Below are 19,799 nucleotides of genomic sequence, written 5' to 3'. Positions count from 1 at the left end.
GGGTGAGGGGCAAAGGGAGAGGCAGACTCCCTACTGAGCACAGAGCCAAGGTGGGACTTGATCCTGAGACTCCAGGATCATGACCTGAGCTGGAAAAGCACTTAACTGACTGAGCCACCCAGGCACCTGTTTTAGTTTTTTTGTTTTTTGTTTTTTTTTTGACAGAACGCACAGGGAGGGGCAGAGGGGCAGAGAGAACCTCAAGCGGACTCTGAACTGAGAGCAGGGCCTGACACAGGGCTCACTCTCCCGACCCTGAAATCACGACCTGGGCCCAAAAAAGAGGTGGATGCTTCAATGACTGGCCCCCCAGGCACCACGAGCACTTCCACTTTTACTCTGAGTGAAGGCAGAAGCCTGTGGAGGGTCTGAAACAGATGAGTGACGTGCTATGATTCATGTTTTCAAAGGCTCTCTCTGGCTGCCGTGCGAAGATCATCCAGAACAGAGGCAGAACAATGGGGCTGTCACCTACAATGACCCCAGCCGCATAGTTCTTATCCGAGTGCCTACCTCTTTCAGTGCGGATCTCCTTCATGCAAAGCTTCTCCTCCTCTCTCTCCAACTGGGATATCATATCTGGTTTGGAGGATGAATGCCCTATGAAACGGTAAGATAAAAGTGGAAAACATTAAGGGCAAAAGTACTAAAAAATTTTGGCTCTGATTTCATAACATAATAAGGCTCTGCCTCTCCCCAAGGCAGCATTTATCACTTTCCTATCACCACCCACAATAAGGAATACACTTGGTATCATTAGAAGTATATCACTACCATACAAATTCTCAAAGTAAGTGATCCAATGAACTGTTTCTTATTCTTTCTCGCTTTCGTTTTTTTGGAGAGGAAGTGGGGGCAGGAGGGGAGAGAGAATCTCAAGCAGACTCACCTGAGTGCAGAGCCCCATGCGGGGTTCCATCTCACGACCCTGAGATCATGACCTGAGCCAAAATCAAAGTCGGATGCTTACCCAACTGAGGGTCCCCCAGCACCCCTAAAGTGAACTGTTTCTTTTTTTTTTTTTTTTTTTTTAAGATTTTATTTATTTATTTGACAGAGAGAAATTACAAGTACACTGAGAGGCAGGCAGAGGGAGAGAGAAGGAAGCAGGCTTCCTGCCGAGCAGAGAGCCCGATGCGGGACTCGATCCCAGGACCCTGAGATCATGACCTGAGCCGAAGGCAGCGGCATAACCCACTGAGCCACCCAGGCGCCCCAAGTGAACTGTTTCTAATCAAGGTCTGTTTCTGTTGCATCCTTCCCAGTCTGACTCCCCTCCCTGGAAACCACTTGCTCTGACCCCTGCTGAATGCATGGACATGTGCCATTCTAAGTAACAGCTCTGATGCTATGACTCTGTTCTGTAAGTATTCAATAAGACTGCTGATTCAATTTACTAAATTAGTTTCCTGACCCACCAGTAGATCATGATCAATGAGTTTAAAAAAGATAGATGAAATACATATCCAGGTAAAGACAAGCTTAACTGTCCATTTACAGTTCATTTACACAAGACAACACCTGCCTTGGAATAAAGACTAGAAATGTCTTGTCTCTGTGCTCCAAAGGGACTGGAAAACTCTGGTGTCTGAGGAGTCCTGAAGCCTTGAACTAGTCGGCAGAGGCCAGGGATGCCACTAAACATCCTAAAATGCACAGGAGACTCCTCAAAACAAGGAACCATCTGCCTCCAACCTCAGGAGAAACCCTGCTTGAGGGGATGAGTTCCAGAAGGATCCTATCCTCACCCACAGAGACCAGGTTCCTGAAGTTCTCCAGCATCACGTCACGGTACAGCTTCCTCTGGGTGGAATCCAGCAGCCCCAGCTCCTCCTCACTGAAGACCACTGCCACATCATTGAACGTCACTGCCTCCTACAACAACAAGCACACACAGACTCAGTCTCACACTCAGTGGACACTGGCAGCAGGGCCGCGCTGAGGAGGTGGAGGAGCTATGGGGATGTTGTTCCACACTGTGTGGGATCGGAGCAACTCTTCTTAGTGGTAGTCTCTCCCCTTCCAAAAGCACACCAAAAATGCAAGGGTCCCAGGGGGAGGAGAAAGAAAGAGAAGAAGAAAACAAAAACCACCAGTGTACACGCAACATGGTGCCCTTCATACAGTTACGTCTCTAGAACTGTCATGGTCAAATTGTATCACACACACATTTTAGAATTTGACCGACAGTGCCAAATTTTCTAAGAAATTTGTCAGAAATGTTGCATGAATTTTTTTCAACAGTATTTAATAGAGGCTGTCTCCTTCTCTCACTGGGCAGTCTCACTACTTCGTCCACATGTGCCCATCCAACAGGCCTTCAGCACCCTGCCGGGCAGGAGCATACCCTATCTGTCAAATGCAGAATTCAGTGTCAAGGTTAAGAGCCTGTGTTCTGGAGACTACATGCCTCTAAGGCTCTGTCCGTTACTGACTTTGAGACCGTGGTCAAGTCACCTAACTTCTCAATACTTGAATGTCTTTGTGTGATAGTCTACATCATAAGGATCAAATGAGAATATATAAAGGACGTAGGACATCATCTAATGTGCATTAAGTACTCAACAAATGTCAGCTGTCACTCTTACTGCTACCATCATTGTTCCTGGTTGCATAATATTCTGTAAGTGGTGATCTAGAATATATTTAATGATTCCAAGAAATGAATAGCTATTCTACATTATTAATAATGCTGCAGAAAACATTTTTACACAGATCTCAGCCAACTGTCCTGTTATTTCCCTAGGATAAGTTCCAAGAAGTGGCAATTGCTCTGTTGAAAAATAGGCACCTTTATTTTGCTAATATAATGACAATTTTCCCAATGAACTCTTCCTGTAAGAGAACAGAAGTATCCCTGATTCTCTATCTTCTGGCCAAAATTAGACATTATCTTATTTCTAAAATTTTGGGTAATTTGATAAGTGATCAAAACTTTAAAAAAAAATTTCCACTTATTTCATTTTTTTTAATTTTTAAAAAGATATGAGGGATGGGGGAGGGAGAGAGTGAGAGAGAGAGAGCGTGCAAGCAGGGCAGGGCAGATGGAGAGGGAAAGAATCTCAAGCAGACTCTGTGCTGAGTGTGGAACCCGACTCAGGGCTTGATCTCACAAACCTGAGCTGAAACCGAGAGTCAAACACTCAACCAACTGAGCCACCCAGGTGCCCTCCACTTACTTATTTTTTTAAAAAAACTGTCTTTCAAGATGGCATGTCAACTATACACAAATAATTTTTTAAAGATATTTATTTACTTATTTATTTGTTTATTATTTAACGGAGAGATCACCAGTAGGCAGAGAGGCAGGCAGAGAGAGAGAGAAGCAGGCTCCCTGCCGAACAGAGAGCCCGATGCAGGGCTCGATCCCAGAAGCCTGAGATTATGACCTGAGCCAAAGGCAGAGGCTTAACCCACTGAGCCACCTAGGTGCCCCAATACACAAATAATTTTTAAAATATCTTTTGATTTTTTATATATTACCCGTTCGTTTTCTTTGCTCATAATCCTATAGATCTTATAGAGTATCTTATAGATCAGTAAAATTTGTACTGAGAATATTAAGCCTTTTTCCTAGTGTGTATAAATTCCCACGTTCACTGCCCCACCCACTGGCTCCTGTTTCCTATTATGTATACCAACTTCTTCTGTATAGAAATAAAAATTATCTCAATGCTAGCTAGAGTTCTGAGCATCTACACACTAAACAACGAGTGGATATATCTGACAGAGAGACAGCCACTAAGAAAGGGAATTAGGTGAGGATGTATTAGTTTTGGAGTCTTCCGTCTACCAGCCATGCCAGCACGCATGCAGCCTGGCCTCAGGTCCCTGAATAGAGAAGTCTCTTTTCTTTTGGATCTTTCCATTTACTGTGATTTAACACCTGAAACTCCTGGATTAGACAATAGGAACTTTAGTGTCACTGGGCACTGAGTGGATGTCAATAGGTATCTGAAGGTTCACAAGCCTGTTTCTTCATCTTAAAAAGCAGGTAGGACCACCTATATCCTCACACATCTGTTCCACAGAGTAAATGTCTGGTAAATCCCTAGTACTAAGGATTTTTAAAACTAAGTATGTACTTCTTTAAAACATACTAACATGTCAATGAACAAAATAAACATCTAACTATAATACGCACATGGTTTAACTTAGAATAAAAAAGGAATCTAGCTCCTTTTTAAAATTATTTACTTATTTTTAAAGTGAGCTCTATGACCAACGTGGGGCTTGAACTCAAGACCCCAAGATCTAGAATCTCATGCTGTATGGCCTGAGCCAGCTAGGTACACTCCAAATCTGGCTCTTCTTGTTTAAAGACAACTAAAATTATTTTCTCTGACTTTAGTCTGAGGTGGACTATGCCACACCAAGCCACACTTTAGACAGTCATTCTTACAACAAAATGTGAGGCACCACATGTGAGAAAACCATGGAGTCCCTGGAGCTTTAAAGAGGGGAAAAAAACCCCTGAGATCTCAGAGTTTCTGTACAGGAAGAAAGGTTATATGATGTTAGCAAACTGTTATCGCAAACATCTTTAAAATGGTAAAATCCACATAAATGGATATTAGGATAAAGCATAGGTAAATTATGGAAAATGATGTGATCATTTAAATTGTAGGTAATATGGTGGTGGGGAGGCACAGGAGTAGGGGACTCTTTTTCAACCTGTCCCCTGAACTAGCTGGACATGTATCCATCCTGGACACCCACAAAATCTGCCTGAGATATAAGAAGATGCATCTGGAGCTCTACAAACAGAATGTCTCCGGAAGTTGGTCTCCAGGTATGAAGCAGGGAGCTGTGATTCTGCAGGCAGATATAGGAGGATACATGGAAGTGGGAGGGAGCTTCAGTGATCTTGTGCCAGGAAGGCAAAAGCCTCCTGCACTGCGGACCTGGCATAGATTTTGAAGACTGGAGGCCACAGGGAAAGGACTTCAGGGCAGCCCCCCAGACTGAAACCTGGAACTATAGGGGTACTGTCAGTTTTAGAAGTGCAAAGGGCAGAGACATGCCCAGCCCTGGGAATGATGGTTGGGAGTACTGCTGTGGAGAAAACAGCCCAGGTGGCTGCAGTTTTCAGCAGCACAGACAGAAACAGAAACAGTGTGGCCTGGAGGGCTTTCTGGAGAACAGACTGAGGTCTCTCTGTTCTGAGACAAAGGACTGGATAAGGTCACTTTTGCTCTGACTCTTGGAAGAGATGAGGAAAGCCACTAGGGAAAGCCACCAGAGAACAAAACTCTCCTGCTCCCAAAACCAGTTTTCACTGAGCACATACTCCCCCACAGGGTAGAGGGCAACTCTGTCCAAACAGGAACAGTGCGGCAGTCCCCGCCCCCAGAAGACACGCCGAAAGAACAAGAGGCCGACAACCCTAAGATCCTTATAAAACACAGGTGTATCTTGCTTGGGTTATGGTCAATAGTTTAGACTCTGTACATTCCCTCAACCACCCCTCAACAGAATGACTAAGGGGAGGAGCCCCAAACAAAGGAAAGAATCAGAGACTATGGCCTCTGTCACAGAACTAATGGATATGGATATGAGCAAGATGTTGGAAATAGACTTCTGAGTAACAATTATCAAAGCGATACCTAAGCTTGAGAAAAAAAAATAACGATAGTATAGAATCTCTAAGGGCAGAAATGAGTTCTAATAAGGCCAAACTTAAAAATGCTATGAATGAAAGGCAGTCTAAACTGGATACTCCGACTGCCAGGTAAATGAGGCAGAAGAACGAATTAGTGAGCTAGAGAATGAGATGATAGAAAAGAAGGAAACTGAGGTGGCATGGGAAAAACAAAAACACAAGGGATCAAACTGAGAGATTAGGGACTCAGTGAAACATTTTCAATATTAGAATTACTGGGATCCCTGAGGGGTGGAGAGAGAGAGAGAGAGAGAGAGGTCTAGAAAATATATTTGAGCAAACTGTAGCTGAGAACTTCCCTAATCTGGGAAAGGAAACAAACATTCATGTCAAAGAGGCAGAGAGGACCCCTCCCAATATCAATGAGGACAGACCAATGCCATGACATATTATATTATAATATAATAGTATAATTCATAAATCAAAGATCCAAGAAAACAATCTCGAAAGCAGCAATGGGAAGAGGACATTTCTTATGTACAGGGGGAGGAACACATCAGAATAACATCAGACCTGTCCACAGAGACCTGGCAAGCCAGAAAGGACTGGTAAAGACATAGTGAAGGTATTAAATGAGAAGAACAAAATATGCCCTGAGAACAAAATGAGAAGAACAAAATGCCCTGCACAAAATATTAAGGGGGGGGGTGTTCTATAAAAGGAGAACGACCCCAAGAGTGATACAGAAATGTACAGAGACAATCTATAGAAACAAGGACTTCACAGGCAACATGATGACAATAAAATCATATCTTTCAAGAATCACTCTCAACATGAATGGCCTAAATGCTCCCATGAAATGGCACAGGGTTGCAATTTGGATAAAAATACAGGACCCATCCATATGCTGTCTATAAAAGACTTGTTTTGAACCAAAGATACATCCAGACTGAAAATGAAGGGATGGAGAACCATCTTTCATGCCAATGGACTTCAAAAGAAAGCTGAGGTAGCAATTCTCACATCAGACAAATTAGATTTTAAGCTAAAGGCTGGAGTTAGAGATACAGAAGGACAGTATATCATTCTTAAAGGGTCTATCCAACAAGAGGATCGCACAATTCTAAATATTTATGTCCCCAACATGGGAGCAGCCAACTACATAAGCCATCTGTTAACCAAAATAAAAAGACATATTGATAACAATATGTTAATTGTAGGAGACCTCAACACTCCATTCTCACCACTAGACAGATCATCTAAGCAGAAGAATCAACAAAGGATCAAGAGCTTGGAATGACACACTGGACCAGATGGACCTCATAGACATATACAGAACATTCCTCCATAAAACAACAGAATACTTCTTCTCAAACGCACATGGAACTTTCTCCAGAATAGACCACATACTGGGTCACAAATCTGGTCTCAACTGTTACCAAAAGATTGAGATTACTCCCTGCATGTTCTCAATACAATACTTTGAAACTGGAACTCAACCACAAGAAAAAGTTTAGAAGAAATTCAAACACTTGGAAGCTAAAGACCATTCTGCTCAAGAATGTTTGGGTGAGGGGTGCCTGGGTGGCTCAGTGGGTTAAGCCGCTGCCTTCGGCTCAGGTCATGATCTCAGGGTCCTGGGATCGAGTCCCGCATTGGGCTCTCTGCTCAGCAGGGAGCCTGCTTCCCTCTCTCTCTCTCTCTGCCTGCCTCTCCACCTACTTGTGATTTCTGTCAAATAAATAAATAAAATCTTAAAAAAAAAAAAGAATGTTTGGGTAAACAAGGAAATCAAAGAACTTAAACAATTCATGGAAACTTATGAGAAAGAAAACACATCAGTCCAAAACCTAAGGGATACTGCAAAGGTGGTCCTAAGGGAGATATACATAGCCATCCAAGCCTCACTCAAAAAAACAGAAAAAATTTTGAATATACAAATTAACTTTACACCTTAAATTTGGGGTAGCAAGAACAACAAATAAAAACAACAAACAAAAAACAATAAATAAAGCCTAAGCCAGGCACAAGAAGGGAGATCATTAAGATTAGAGCAAAGATCAATGAATTAGAAACCAGAAATACAGGAGAACACATCAATGAAACTAGAAGCTGATTCTTTGAAAGACTTAGTAAGAGCGATAAACCACTGGCCATATGTATCCAAAAGAAGAGAAAGGACCCAAATTAATAAAATTATGTAATAAAATTATGAATGAAAGGGGAGAGACCATGACTCACACCAAGGAAATAGAAACAATTCTTAGAGTGCTCGCTTCAGCAGCACATATACTAAAATTGGAAGAAACAATTTTTAGAAATTATCACCAACACCCAAATGCAAAAAAATTAAGCAATCTAGAAGAAAGGAATGCATTCCTGGAAACCTATAAAACTACCAAGACTGTGGGGCGCCTGGGTGGCTCAGTGGGTTAAGCCGCTGCCTTCGGCTCAGGTCATGATCTCAGGGTCCTGGGATCGAGTCCCGCATCGGGCTCTCTGCTCAGCAGGGAGCCTGCTTCCCTCTCTCTCTCTCTCTCTCTCTGGCTGCCTCTCCGTCTACTTGTGATTTCTCTCTGTCAAATTAATAAATAAAACAACAACAACAAAAAAAAACTACCAAGACTGAAGTAGGAAGAAATTGACAACCTGAATAGACCAATAACTAGTAACAAGATTGAGGCAGTGAGCAAAAACCTCCCAAAAAACAAGATTCCAGGGCCTGATGATTCCCTGGGGAAATCTACCAAATATTCAAAGAAGAAATAAAACCTAGTCTCCTGAAGCTGTTTCAAAAAGTGGAACAGAAGGAAAACTTCCAGACTCATTCAATAAGGTCAGAATTACCTTGATCCTGGAACTAGGCAAAGACCCCAGAAAAAGGAGAATTTCAGACCAATATCCCCGGTGAATATGGATGCCAAGATTCTCAACAAGATCCTAGCTAATAGGATCCACCAGTACATTATAAGGACTATCCATCATGACTAGATGGGATTTATCCCTGGAAAACAAATGTGGTTCAACATTCACAAATCAATCAATGTGACAGAACACATTAATAAGAGGATGGACAAGAACCACGTGGTCCTCTCAATTGATGCAGAAAAAGCATTGACAAAATACAGCATTCTTTCCTGATTAGAATTCTTCAGAGTGTAGGGATAGAGGGAACATTCCTCAATTCCATAAAAACCATCTATGAAAAGCCTACAGCGAATTATCATTCTCAATGGGGAAAAGCTGAGAGCATTTCCCTTAAGATCAGGAACATGACAATGATGCCCACTCTCACAACTATCATTCAGCATAGTACTAGAAGTCCTAGCAACAGCGACCAGAAAACAAAAAGAAATAAAGGGCATTTAAACTGACAAAGAAAAAGTCAAACTCTCCTTCTTTGCAGATGACATGATACTTCATGTGGAAAACCCAAAAGACTCCATCCCCAAATACTAGAACTCATACAGCAATTCAGTAATGTGGCAGGATGCAAAATCAATGCACAGAAATCAGTAGCTTTCCTATACACTAAGAGTGTAACTGTAGAAAGAGAAATTGGGGAATCAGGTCCATTTACAATAGCACCAAAAACCTAAGATACCTCAAAATAAATCTAACCAGAGGTAAAGGATCTATATTCTAGAAACTACAGAACACTTAGGAGAAGGCGTTGAAGACACAAAGAGATGGAAAAACATTCCATCATTCCATACTCATGGATCGGAAGAATAAACATTGTTAAAATATCTATGCTGCCCAGAGCAATCTATATTTCCAGTGCCATCCCGATCAATATACCAATGGCATTCTTCAAAGTGCTGGAACAAACAATCCTAAAATTTGTATTGAACTACAAAAGAGCCCAAATTGCCAAGGAAATACTGAAAAAGAAAAACAAAACTGGGGCATCACGTTGTCTGATTTCAAGCTTTACTACAAAGCTGTGATCACCAAGACAGTATGGTACTGGCACGGAAACAGACACATAGACCAGAGGAACAGAGTAGAGAGCCCAGATATGGACCTGAAATTCTATGGTCAACTCATCTTCAACAAAGCAGGAAAAAACATCCAGTGGAAAAAAGACTCTTTAATAAGTGGTGCTAAGAAAATTGGACAGCTATGTATAGAAGAATGAAACTCGACCATTCTCTTAAACCATACACAAAGATAAACTCGAAATGCATGAGAGACCGCATGTGAGGCAGAAATCCATCAAAATCCTAGAGAAGAAAACAGGCACTCTTTGACATCAGCCACATTAACTTCTTTCAAGATAGGTCTCCAAAGGCAAAGGAAACAAAAGTGAAAATAACCTTTTGAGGGGCGCTTGGGTGGCTCAGTGGGTTAAAGCCTCTGCCTTCAGCTCAGGTCATGATCCCAGGGTCCTGGGATCGAGTCCCGCATCGGGCTCTCTGCTCAGTGGGAAGCCTGCTTTCCCCTCTCTCTCTGCCTGCCTCTCTGCCTACTTGTGATCACTCTCTCTGTCAAATAAATAAATAAAATCTTTAAAAAAAAAACCTTTTGAGACTTTATCAAGATAAAACGACTCTGCACAGCAAAGGAAACAGTCAACAGAACAAAGAGGCAGCCCACAGAATGGGAGAAAATATTTGCAAATGACACTTCAGATAAAGAAGAAAACATCTGATATTCAAGATCTATAAAGAACTTCTCAAACTCAACACCCACAAAACAAATGATCATGTCAAAAAATGGGCAGAAGACATGAACAGACACTTCTCCAAAGAAGGCATACAAATGGCTAACAGACACATGAAAAAATGTTCATCATCATTAGGCATCAGGGAGATTCAAATCAAAACCACATGGCGATACCACCTTATACCAGTTAGAATGGCAAAAATCGACAAAGCAAGAAACAACAAGTGTTGGAGAGGCTGTAGAAAAAGGGGAACCCTCTTACAGAGTCAGTAGGAATGCAAGTTGGTGTAGCCACTTTGGAAAACAGTGTGAAGGTTCCTCAAAAAATAAAAAATAGAGCTATGGCCCAGCAATTGCACTACTGGGTATTTATCCCAAAGATACAGATGTGAAAAGAAGGGCCATATGCACCCCAGTGTTCATAGCAGCAATGTCCACAATAGCCAAACTGTGGAAGGAGCCGAGATACCCTTCAACAGATGAATGGATGAAGAAGATGTGGTCCAAATCCACAATGGAATATTCCTCAGCCATCAGAAAGGACAAACACCCACCATTTGTATCGACATGGACGGGACTGGAGGAGATTATGCTCAGTGAAATAAGTCAAGCAGAGAAAGACAATTACCATAAGGTTTCACTTATTTGTGGAACATAAGGAATAGCACAGAGGACATTAGAAGAAGCAAGGGAAAAATGAAGGTGGGGAATTCAGAGGGGGAGATGAAGCATGAGAGCCTGTGGACTCCAGGAATCAAACAGAGTTTTAGAGGGGAGGGGGTAGCGGGACGGTGGGCCTGGTAATGGGCATTAAGGAGGACACCCACTATAATGAGCACTGGGTGTTACATGCAAACAATGAATCATGGAACACTACATCAGAAATGAATGATGTACTGTATAGAGACTAACATCACCATCATCATCATTAACATCATAAATTGTAGGTAGTAAAAAATTACATTTAAAAATGCAAAATGTGGGTGCCTGGGTGGCTCAGTGGGTTAAAGCCTCTGCCTTCAGCTCAGGTCATGATCCCAGGATCCTGGGATTGAGCCCCGCATCGGGCTCTCTGCTCAGCAGGGAGCCTGCTCCCTGCACCACCCTCCCCCCACCCCTGCCACCTACTTGTGATCTCTGTCAAATAAATAAATAAAATCTTTAAAAAAAAATCCAAAATGTACTTAAAGTATGATTAAAAATCTAGACATGTCAACTCAAATGAGAAGGCATGTGGGACAATTAAAACTGATTTGTAAACACATTTGTAATGTGGGAGTTGTTTTTTTTTTTAATATTAATTTTCACACTATTATTTGGAAATAAAAAGCAAACATCTTGGGTCCCCTTTTACCCTTTCCAAGCAGGGGTAAAATGCATCCGATCTTTTGAAATGAGACATCATTTCAAGGAATAGGAAGGCAAGCCAAACTTACCTGGAACTTGGTCATTTTTCTCCTTTTCCTTCTGGGGAGAGGCAGAGCTCTGGGATGGCAAAACTGTGGAAGGGAAAGTCATCATGAGAGAGCTGCTAGTCCGTGTGGTGCTTTGTGCCAACAGGAAAAGGTGCCTCTTTCTCCAGGCAGAACTTAGAACAGGAGCTGGATTCCAGCTTCCCCTGGGCGCCCTCAGTCAGCTGCCTTCATACAAAAACAGTCCCTAACATAAGTGCTTCTGGTAGTTTCCAGAGCACTCCTGAGCCTGGGTAGGAGAGGAAATGAGAGACATACAGGCAATATAACTTAACGGGGCCAAAGTAGCTGGGTTCAAATTCTGCATTTCTGCTTATTGCTTTCCACTTCCTAGCAGCGTAAACCCTGAGGGAGTTATTAATCTTTCTGCGCCTCCATCCAGTCCCATGTAAACGGGGATCATAGGAATGTCAGTATTCCCTATGTCTTGCAGTGTCAAATAAGCAGATGCCATTATGCTTCATAAAACTTCCCTTGCAGATTTGTTAAAAAAAAAAAAAAAAAAAAAGAATGTTTTAAGAGCATTACCCTAACTGATTGGTGATCCCACAGATAATTTGTTGTACTGCTAATGACAGACTGTCATGATTCCCCCCACATTACACCATTTTAATAGGTGTAATTACTTGAGCATGTTACTAAGCTGGAAGAGCCTCAACTAAGTCTCTTCTCCCGTATGCACGGAGGCAAATAATGGCTAATAACCGCAGACTAAGAAATCCTGCTGCATGTAAACTAAGGACACGCAGCTGCGGCACGCTGCGAACAGTTAAGGACTCACTATGCCGCAGACACTCTGCGAGGCCGTGCTCACAGCTGTTTCTCTGGGATAAACCACGGAGAACTTTCCCCAGGGTCCGGCTGAAGAGAACTCTGAAGTGTCACGGATGAGTCCAGGCGTGCAGGACCCGCCCCCCAGCGTAAATCAGTGAAGGGCCAGCGGAGCTGCAGCTGGGGCTCCGAGCCCACGCCGGGCTCTCAGGAGCTTCCCAGCCACCGGGGGCCCGAGTTTGACGACAGAATTCACGGTCCCGTCCGATCCTGCACCAGGCACTGATTTCTAGCTTTCCTACCCAATCTCACTGAATTCTCAGAACACCACTGGGAAGGCGCTAACGCTTTTTAGCCAAAGGGAAACCGAGGCAAGGAGATGTCAAGTCACTCGCTCGTTGTTTTACCGCGAGGCGGGCGCAGCGCGGGCTGGCAGGTCCGCGACCCGGGCCGGGGACGCGGAGAGCGCGGGAGACCTTCAAACTCCGCTCGCCACGCGCGTCCGCCCCGACGCCGAGGCTTCGCGGAGCAGCGGCACTGCGCCGCTGCCTACGTCCCCGTCCTCCGCCGCCGGCTGCGACACCCCTTCCCCAGGAGCGAAGGCCGGCTGACTGTTGGCCCCACGCCGAGGCCGAGAAGGCTCGGAGGGACCGCAGGGACGCGCGCTTAACTCACCTCACTGCCAGCAACCTCGGCCCCGACCTCGCCTTCCTGGAGCGGAAGTGCCTCCGAGCCGCCGACTATACCCAGCTCCAGGACTACACTTCCCAGAATGCCCCAGGGGAAGCACCTCAGGTTTCGCGCACCTGCTGACTACATTTCCCAGAATGCAGCTCGCGGGGCCGCGCCTCCCACCAGCTGGCTCTCGGTTCGGGCAAAGATGCGATTCAGGTTGAGTCCTTCCTTTGGCGCGGTAACTGTCAGATGTTTTTGTTGTTGTTGTTTCATACATTTCTTAAAGCTCATGAGAAATGAATTGCGAACTGAAACTTACACGGTGAAGTTAACCAAGATTTTTAGCGGGAGCAAGTCGGGGGATGGTGCTAAAAATGGAAAACGTGAAATTGACTTAGGCTGAACCTAAGTTCCTTAGGGGACTTTGGATCTCAAAGCTGCATCAAGTGTCGGCTCCTTGGATATCACCGTTACGACCGTCGATAATACGGAGTTTATTGCTAATCGCGGTGAGGGAGAACACCGCCGCAGCGGACACAGCAGCTCCACGGGGCCGCGAAGTCAAGGTTGGAATTCACTGAGAATTGCAAGTTTGGTTTCAATGCAACGAACTTGATTAGGTTTGCGTAAGGTTCATGGTACTACAGTCCAGGATTGGGGGGAGCGGGGAGGGTTTTTAGGTGCCAGGTGCTGCTGCTTGCTTTCGAAGAGATTTAAGGTTAATGGAAGATTGAAGATTGATGGAACCTGTGGAAGTTCCCGTGATGAACAATCAAGAAATCTGCTTGGACGGGAATCCCCTGGAACAGTAAAGGCGTGCTAATGACAACAGTTATGTTAACATAGACGGTATACTGTGGGGAGGGAGGGAGGGAGGCAGGAAGTTTCATTCCTCAGTGTCCAAGCTATCCGCACGATGTGTCTTGTGGGAAGGGAAGGGAAAGAGATAAGGGGAATGTGCTTGACTCCTCTGCCTCCTTTATTGTCCACAAGGCACCTAAGGGCTATCGACACTGTTTTGTGGCATGAGCTACTCATCCTAATAAGCTGAGAATTTGCAAAAAGTTGAAACATTGATTATGTTCCAAAGAGAAATATCTCGAATTTCATTTACAAAAATGAGTTGTATTAAAAAACGATTCAAGTGACTTTAAAGATCTAATTGGCTTTATGTAACGATTCTTGAATTAAGCATCATCCCTTCTAGTAAATAGAAGGGAGCTCCCAGGAGCTGCGCAAATGGTCCATACAAGGAGGTGATTAGGGAAAATTTAAAAAAAAAAAAAAAAAAAAGGAAGAAGGAAGGAAGAAAGAAAAGGAAGAAAAGAAAGGAGGATTATTTCAGGTCAGGTTACCTTGTCTTAGGGGAAGGCAGGGCAGGGAGTCTCATCAGGCAAATTAGTCCACTCCTGGGATAGAAGTCTTAGTTTGCCATCCTGGGGACAAGTGATTCCCCCTTCACTCGTTCATCGTTCGTTCCTTCCTTCCTTCTTCCCTCTCTTCCTCCTTCCCTCTCCCACTCTTTGCTTTCTCTCCCTCTTTCTTTTTCTTTTTCTTTCTCTCTCCTTTCTCTTTCTTCTTCCCTCTCTCTCCCTCTCTCTCTCTCCCCCTTCCTCCCCTTCCTTACTTCCGTTCCTTTTTTCCTTTCCTTTCCTTTCAAATAGTTGTGGCAGATGAAAATAGCTCTATTGCAGGGAACTTCAGAAAATACTGTGGCGTGTGCTTTTTATAAAATTTAAATTGTTTTGTAATTCAAGTTCAGCTTCAGATTATTTCATTACATAGTTTTACTATGTACTATTCTGTTCCCGAATAAAGTGTTTTGTGATTGAATAACCCAAGTGAAACCAGGAAGCCACGGTTTTTCTCCTCAGCTGGAAATGTATTTGTAGCTTTTTATTATGAAAGTTTTCAAACATTTACAAAAGCAGAGAGAATAGTAAAATGTACCTCATATACTTATATCCTAAATTTAATACCGTTTTAACCATCTCATTCATATATCATTTTTAAAAATATTTTATTTATTTGACAGACAGAGATCACAAGTAGGCAGAGAGACAGGCAGAGAGAGAGGAGGAAACAGGCTCCCTGCTGAGCAGAGATCCCGATGTGTGGCTGGATCCCAGGACCCTGGGATCATGACCTGAGCCAAAGGCAGAGGCTTTAACCCACTGCGCCACTGAGGCGCCCCTCATTCATATATCATTTTTATTTTTTAATTTTAGATACGGAATCTTAGAACAAATCCCTGACATCGTGTTTTTAACTCCTCAACACTTCGGTAAATATTTCCTTAAAATATTTTATTTCAAAACCACAGTATCATTATCACACTCAGTAATAATTACCAATAAACCCTTCACATCTCCCACTACCTGTAGAACTGTGCGCAGAGTTAGGGGTCTCCAGAAAAAGAAAGCGGAGGTACGGCTTTCATGACAGAAGTTACTTTAGGCCCCCAGCTGTTTTCCATTACCTCCGCTCTACTTGCCTTAGCACACTTCTTGCAAAACTTCCTAGGAGGTGTCAGAATTACAAAGATATGCAAAAACCTCAGTAGTTGTGGATTTTTAAGGGAACAATGAGAATGCAAAAACTAAGTCTCTAGCAGCCCAGGATATAGCCTAACCATATCAGAGATAATAAACCAGCAGTAGAACTCTAGTGCTGTTTTCTTTCTTTCTTTTTTAAGATTTTATTGACTTATTTGAGAGAGAGACACAGTGAGGGAAGGAACACACGCAGGGGGACTAGGAGAGGGAGAAGCAGGCCTCCCACCGAGCATGTGGGACTGGATCCCAGGGCACTGGGATCATGACCTGAGCCAAAGACAGATGCTTAAGACTGAGCCACCCCGGTGTCCCATACAGTGCTCTTTCAAAAGCAAACAAGACCCCGTGTTCCTTACCCAGGACGAAGAGCTCAAGACCTCATCCAGTTTATACCAGCTCTCAGAGCACAGCCCCATACCCTTGTCCAACAGTTACCTCTGCTTCATTATTCCACTAAAGTCTTCACCCTTGGAGGAGCACACGATTCATTTACATAATATGGGACGCCTGTATAGGCATGTTTTTTAAAGAGCATGCGCAACCTTGGGCCCACCTTTGCATATAATGACGAAGCTCCCTCTGCTGAATATTCATCCTAACCCCTAAAAAGAAACCTCTCATCCCTGCTGGGGGAGTCACAGCTTTAGGAGCGAGTCCCTGTGATCTCCTTATCTGCTGCAAACAAAATTTCCTTGGCGGGTCAGCTCCACCCAGTGTAGTCTCTAACTCACCAAGGAGCAAACTCGCATTAGTTTGGTTGCAGAAACAAACTAAAATGGGAGTCTCTCATGTCAGGGACAAAATGGAGCTGGTGAATGCAAGTGCGAGAAAGGAAACTTATAACCTGACCTTGAAGGAGTGTACATCTCTTCTCAGAAATCAACAGAAGACACCAGCCAGTTTCCAGGCCAGTTTTCCGGGTCTGTTCATGGCCATCTCTGGACCTCCTTTCCTTGACTCCGCTACCCTGATTCAAGTAAAAAAGATGACTAGGCAACCAATGAACTAAAAAAAGCCAAATGACTTTTACATGTATCCCATAAATATCTCTTAGCCTGTGAACTCAGAATTCATTGTTTCTGTAGCCTTGAGTTTCCTGGTTTGCAGGTCAAAAGGCTGGCAGTAAACTCATCCTTCCACTTCTGTTTTACTCAGTATGTAGAAATTGCCTTGACAATTGACATGCCCAAGCCCTATTCAAATTTTTCACGTCCAAAATCTCTCATAACTGCTCTGTTTAAGTCAATGTCCAAACAGAATCCATTCATTCTATTTATCTGCTCAGGCACATTTATTCTTGAATACTATCCTACTGTTCCTTTTTTCAGATCTTTGGCCTGCTGAGGAATTGTGTCAGCTGTCACGATGTCCCACATCTGGGATCTCTCCAATTATTTTTTGTGTCATTAAACAATTTGTTTCTCTATCTTATGTGTTTTCTGTAAAGTTTATTATTTTAAGTTTATTATTATTATTATTTAGTAATCGCTACACCCAGCTTGGGGCTCGAACTCATGACCCTGAGATCAAGAGTTGCATGCTCTTCTGACTGAGCCAGACAGGCACCTCTATTTCTTAAAGTTTTATTTTTTTCAAGATATTATTTGAGAGACAGTGAGAGAGAGATAGAGAAAGAGAGAGAGAACGAGCATGAGGAGGAGTGGAGGGAGATGCTGACCCGCTGCTGAACAGGGAGCCTGACACAGGGCTCGATCCCAGGACCCTGGGATCACGACCTGAGCCAAATGCAGATGCTTAGCCAACGGAGCCACCCAGGCGCCCCTTAAAGTTTTTAATTCCATTAGTTAACACACACTATTATATCAGTTTCAGGTGTACAACATAGTGATTCAATTCCTACAAATCTACAGTCCTGATTAAAGTACATCTCTTTTGCCAAAAAACCATGGATGATACTAGAAATATCTGAAAAAGATTAACTGAAACCAGTTCCAAATCCTGGGCAATGTTCCTCTGAATAGGAAAATAAGTAACAGCAAATATGTGAAAAATAATGGTTTTAAAGAAAAGAAACTTTTTTTTCTTTTAAAGATTTTATTTATTTATTTGTCAGAGAGAGAGCAAGCGAGAGCGAGCATAGGCAGACAGAGTGGGAGGCAGAGTCAGAGGGAGAAGCAGGCTCCCTGCAGAGCAAGGAGCCGGATGTGGGACTCGATCCCAGGACGCTGGGATCACGACCTGAGCCGAAGGCAGCTGCTTAACCAACTGAGCCACCCAAGAAAAGAAACTTTTTAAGGATTAACCATTTTAAGATCAAAGGATTCCTCCCCAAAGTAAAAATGTTTGGTAATATCTGTTTTGCAGTCTCTTATATTAAACAGGATCAGTCTGATTATAGGAAAGACAAAAGGACTGCCAAATTAGAAAATATAACAGAGACTTCCATTTTGAGTAATGGTAAAATAGGTAATTCCTGTTAGTTTACACACACACACACACAGAGTCTGTTGGTAAGCAGCAGTAAATTGACAATGTGTACAGAATGAATAAGCCTGTAATTCAGGAGAACAGGGAGGCCTAGAGAGAAAGCTGGTTACTGGGAGCTACTTTTCCCCTCAGGGGCGTAGGCCAGTTCTGAAAACAGTAAGGCTGAGAAGCAAGACTCTTATCTTTGACATGGTTATACGTGTAGGGTTATAAAAGTTTGAGTCCAGGACCTGCCAAAAGTAGGTAACTGATAAAACTCCTATATTTTAGGGTTTTTAAAAGATTTTATTTATTTGACAGAGAGAGAAAGATCACAAGTAGGCAGAGAGGCAGGCAGAGTGGCGGGGGGGGAGCAGGCTCCCTGCTGAGCAGAGAGCCTGATTCAGGGCTCGATCCCAGGACCCTGAGATCATGACCTGGGCTGAAGGCAGAGGCTTCACCCACTGAGCCACCCAGGCGCCCCTAAAACTCCTATATTTTGTACTGGATAGCAGGAACCATTGCACCCAGGGGAAGAGTAAATAGCCTATAGATCTGCCCTGGCAGGGATCTGAAGCCCAAATCCAAATTAGCTATATCCTTGAAGCTATAGAAAAAGAATCCTGAATTTGCTAATGCCCTCAGCTATGTGAGAGTCAAGTGGATATCCTCTTTGGACTAAAGATATCATCCTAAGCCTGAAATCATTTTGACAAATTTTAAAATACAATGTTAATATCAGACAAAATACATATATTTATTTATTCATTTATTTAAAGATTTTATTTATTTGTCTGGGAGAGAGAGAAAGGGAAAGAGAGAGAGAGAGAGAGAGAGCGTGCATGAGCAGCAGGAAGGGTTAGAGGGAGAGGGAGAAGCATGCTCCCTGCTGAGCAAGGAGCCAGACATTGGGCTCGACCCCAGGACTCTGGGATCATGACCTGAGCTGAAGGCAGAGGCTTAACCCACTGAGCTACCCAGGCACCCCAGACAAAATATATTTTAAGGCAAAAAAGCATTGATAGACCACACAAAAGTTGCATGTGTATGTTCATAGCCTATTATTAATAATAACCAAAAAGGTGGAGGGGCCCCTGAGTGGCTCAGTGGGTGAAGCCTCTGCCTTCAGCTCAGGTCATGATCTCAGCGACCTGAGGTCGAGCCCCGCATCTGGCTCTCTGCTCAGCAGGGAGCCTGCCTCCCCCCCCCCCATCTCTGCCTGCCTCTCTGCCTACTTGTGATCTCTCTCTCTCTCTCTGTGTCAAATAAATAAATAAAATCTTAAAAAAAAAAAAAGGTGGGGGGCACCTGGGTGGCTCAGTGGTTAAGGCCTCTGCCTTCAGCTCGGGTCATGATCCCAGGGTCCTGGGATCGAGCCTCACATCAGGCTCTCTGCTCAGCGGGGAGCCTGCTTCCCTCTCTCTCTCTCTCTCTCTCTCTGCCTGCCTCTCTGCCTACTTGTGATCTGTCTGTCAAATAAATAAAAATCTAAAAAAAAAAAAGGTGGAAACTATTATCTATCAACGGATGAATAAGTAAGTAAAATGTGGTTTATCCACACGATGGAATATAATTTGGCCATAAAAAAGGAATGAAGTACTGATACATGGATGTACTTTGAAAACATGC

General features: G+C 43.4%; 1 protein-coding gene across 1 annotated transcript in view; it reads right to left on the bottom strand.

Annotated features, from left to right (window-relative positions):
• ZNF235 (zinc finger protein 235) overlaps positions 1-13,264 on the bottom strand; it is a 57,317-nt gene extending 44,053 nt beyond the window's left edge. Inside the window, exons 1-4 of the mRNA XM_059382372.1 lie at positions 13,189-13,264; positions 11,707-11,769; positions 1,749-1,875; positions 514-600 (exon numbers count right to left, since the gene is read on the bottom strand). Of these exons, the coding sequence (XP_059238355.1) occupies positions 514-600; positions 1,749-1,875; positions 11,707-11,721 (229 nt within the window). The 5' untranslated portion in view covers positions 11,722-11,769; positions 13,189-13,264. The remainder of the gene's footprint in view (positions 1-513; positions 601-1,748; positions 1,876-11,706; positions 11,770-13,188) is intronic.
• Between the last annotated feature and the right edge of the window lie 6,535 nt (positions 13,265-19,799).

Source organism: Mustela nigripes, chromosome 17 (genome assembly GCF_022355385.1).
Source record: "Mustela nigripes isolate SB6536 chromosome 17, MUSNIG.SB6536, whole genome shotgun sequence".
Classification (NCBI taxonomy): Eukaryota; Metazoa; Chordata; class Mammalia; order Carnivora; family Mustelidae; genus Mustela; species Mustela nigripes.
The sequence above is the reverse complement of the archived record's forward strand: the minus strand, read 5'-3'. Positions and strand labels throughout refer to the sequence as shown.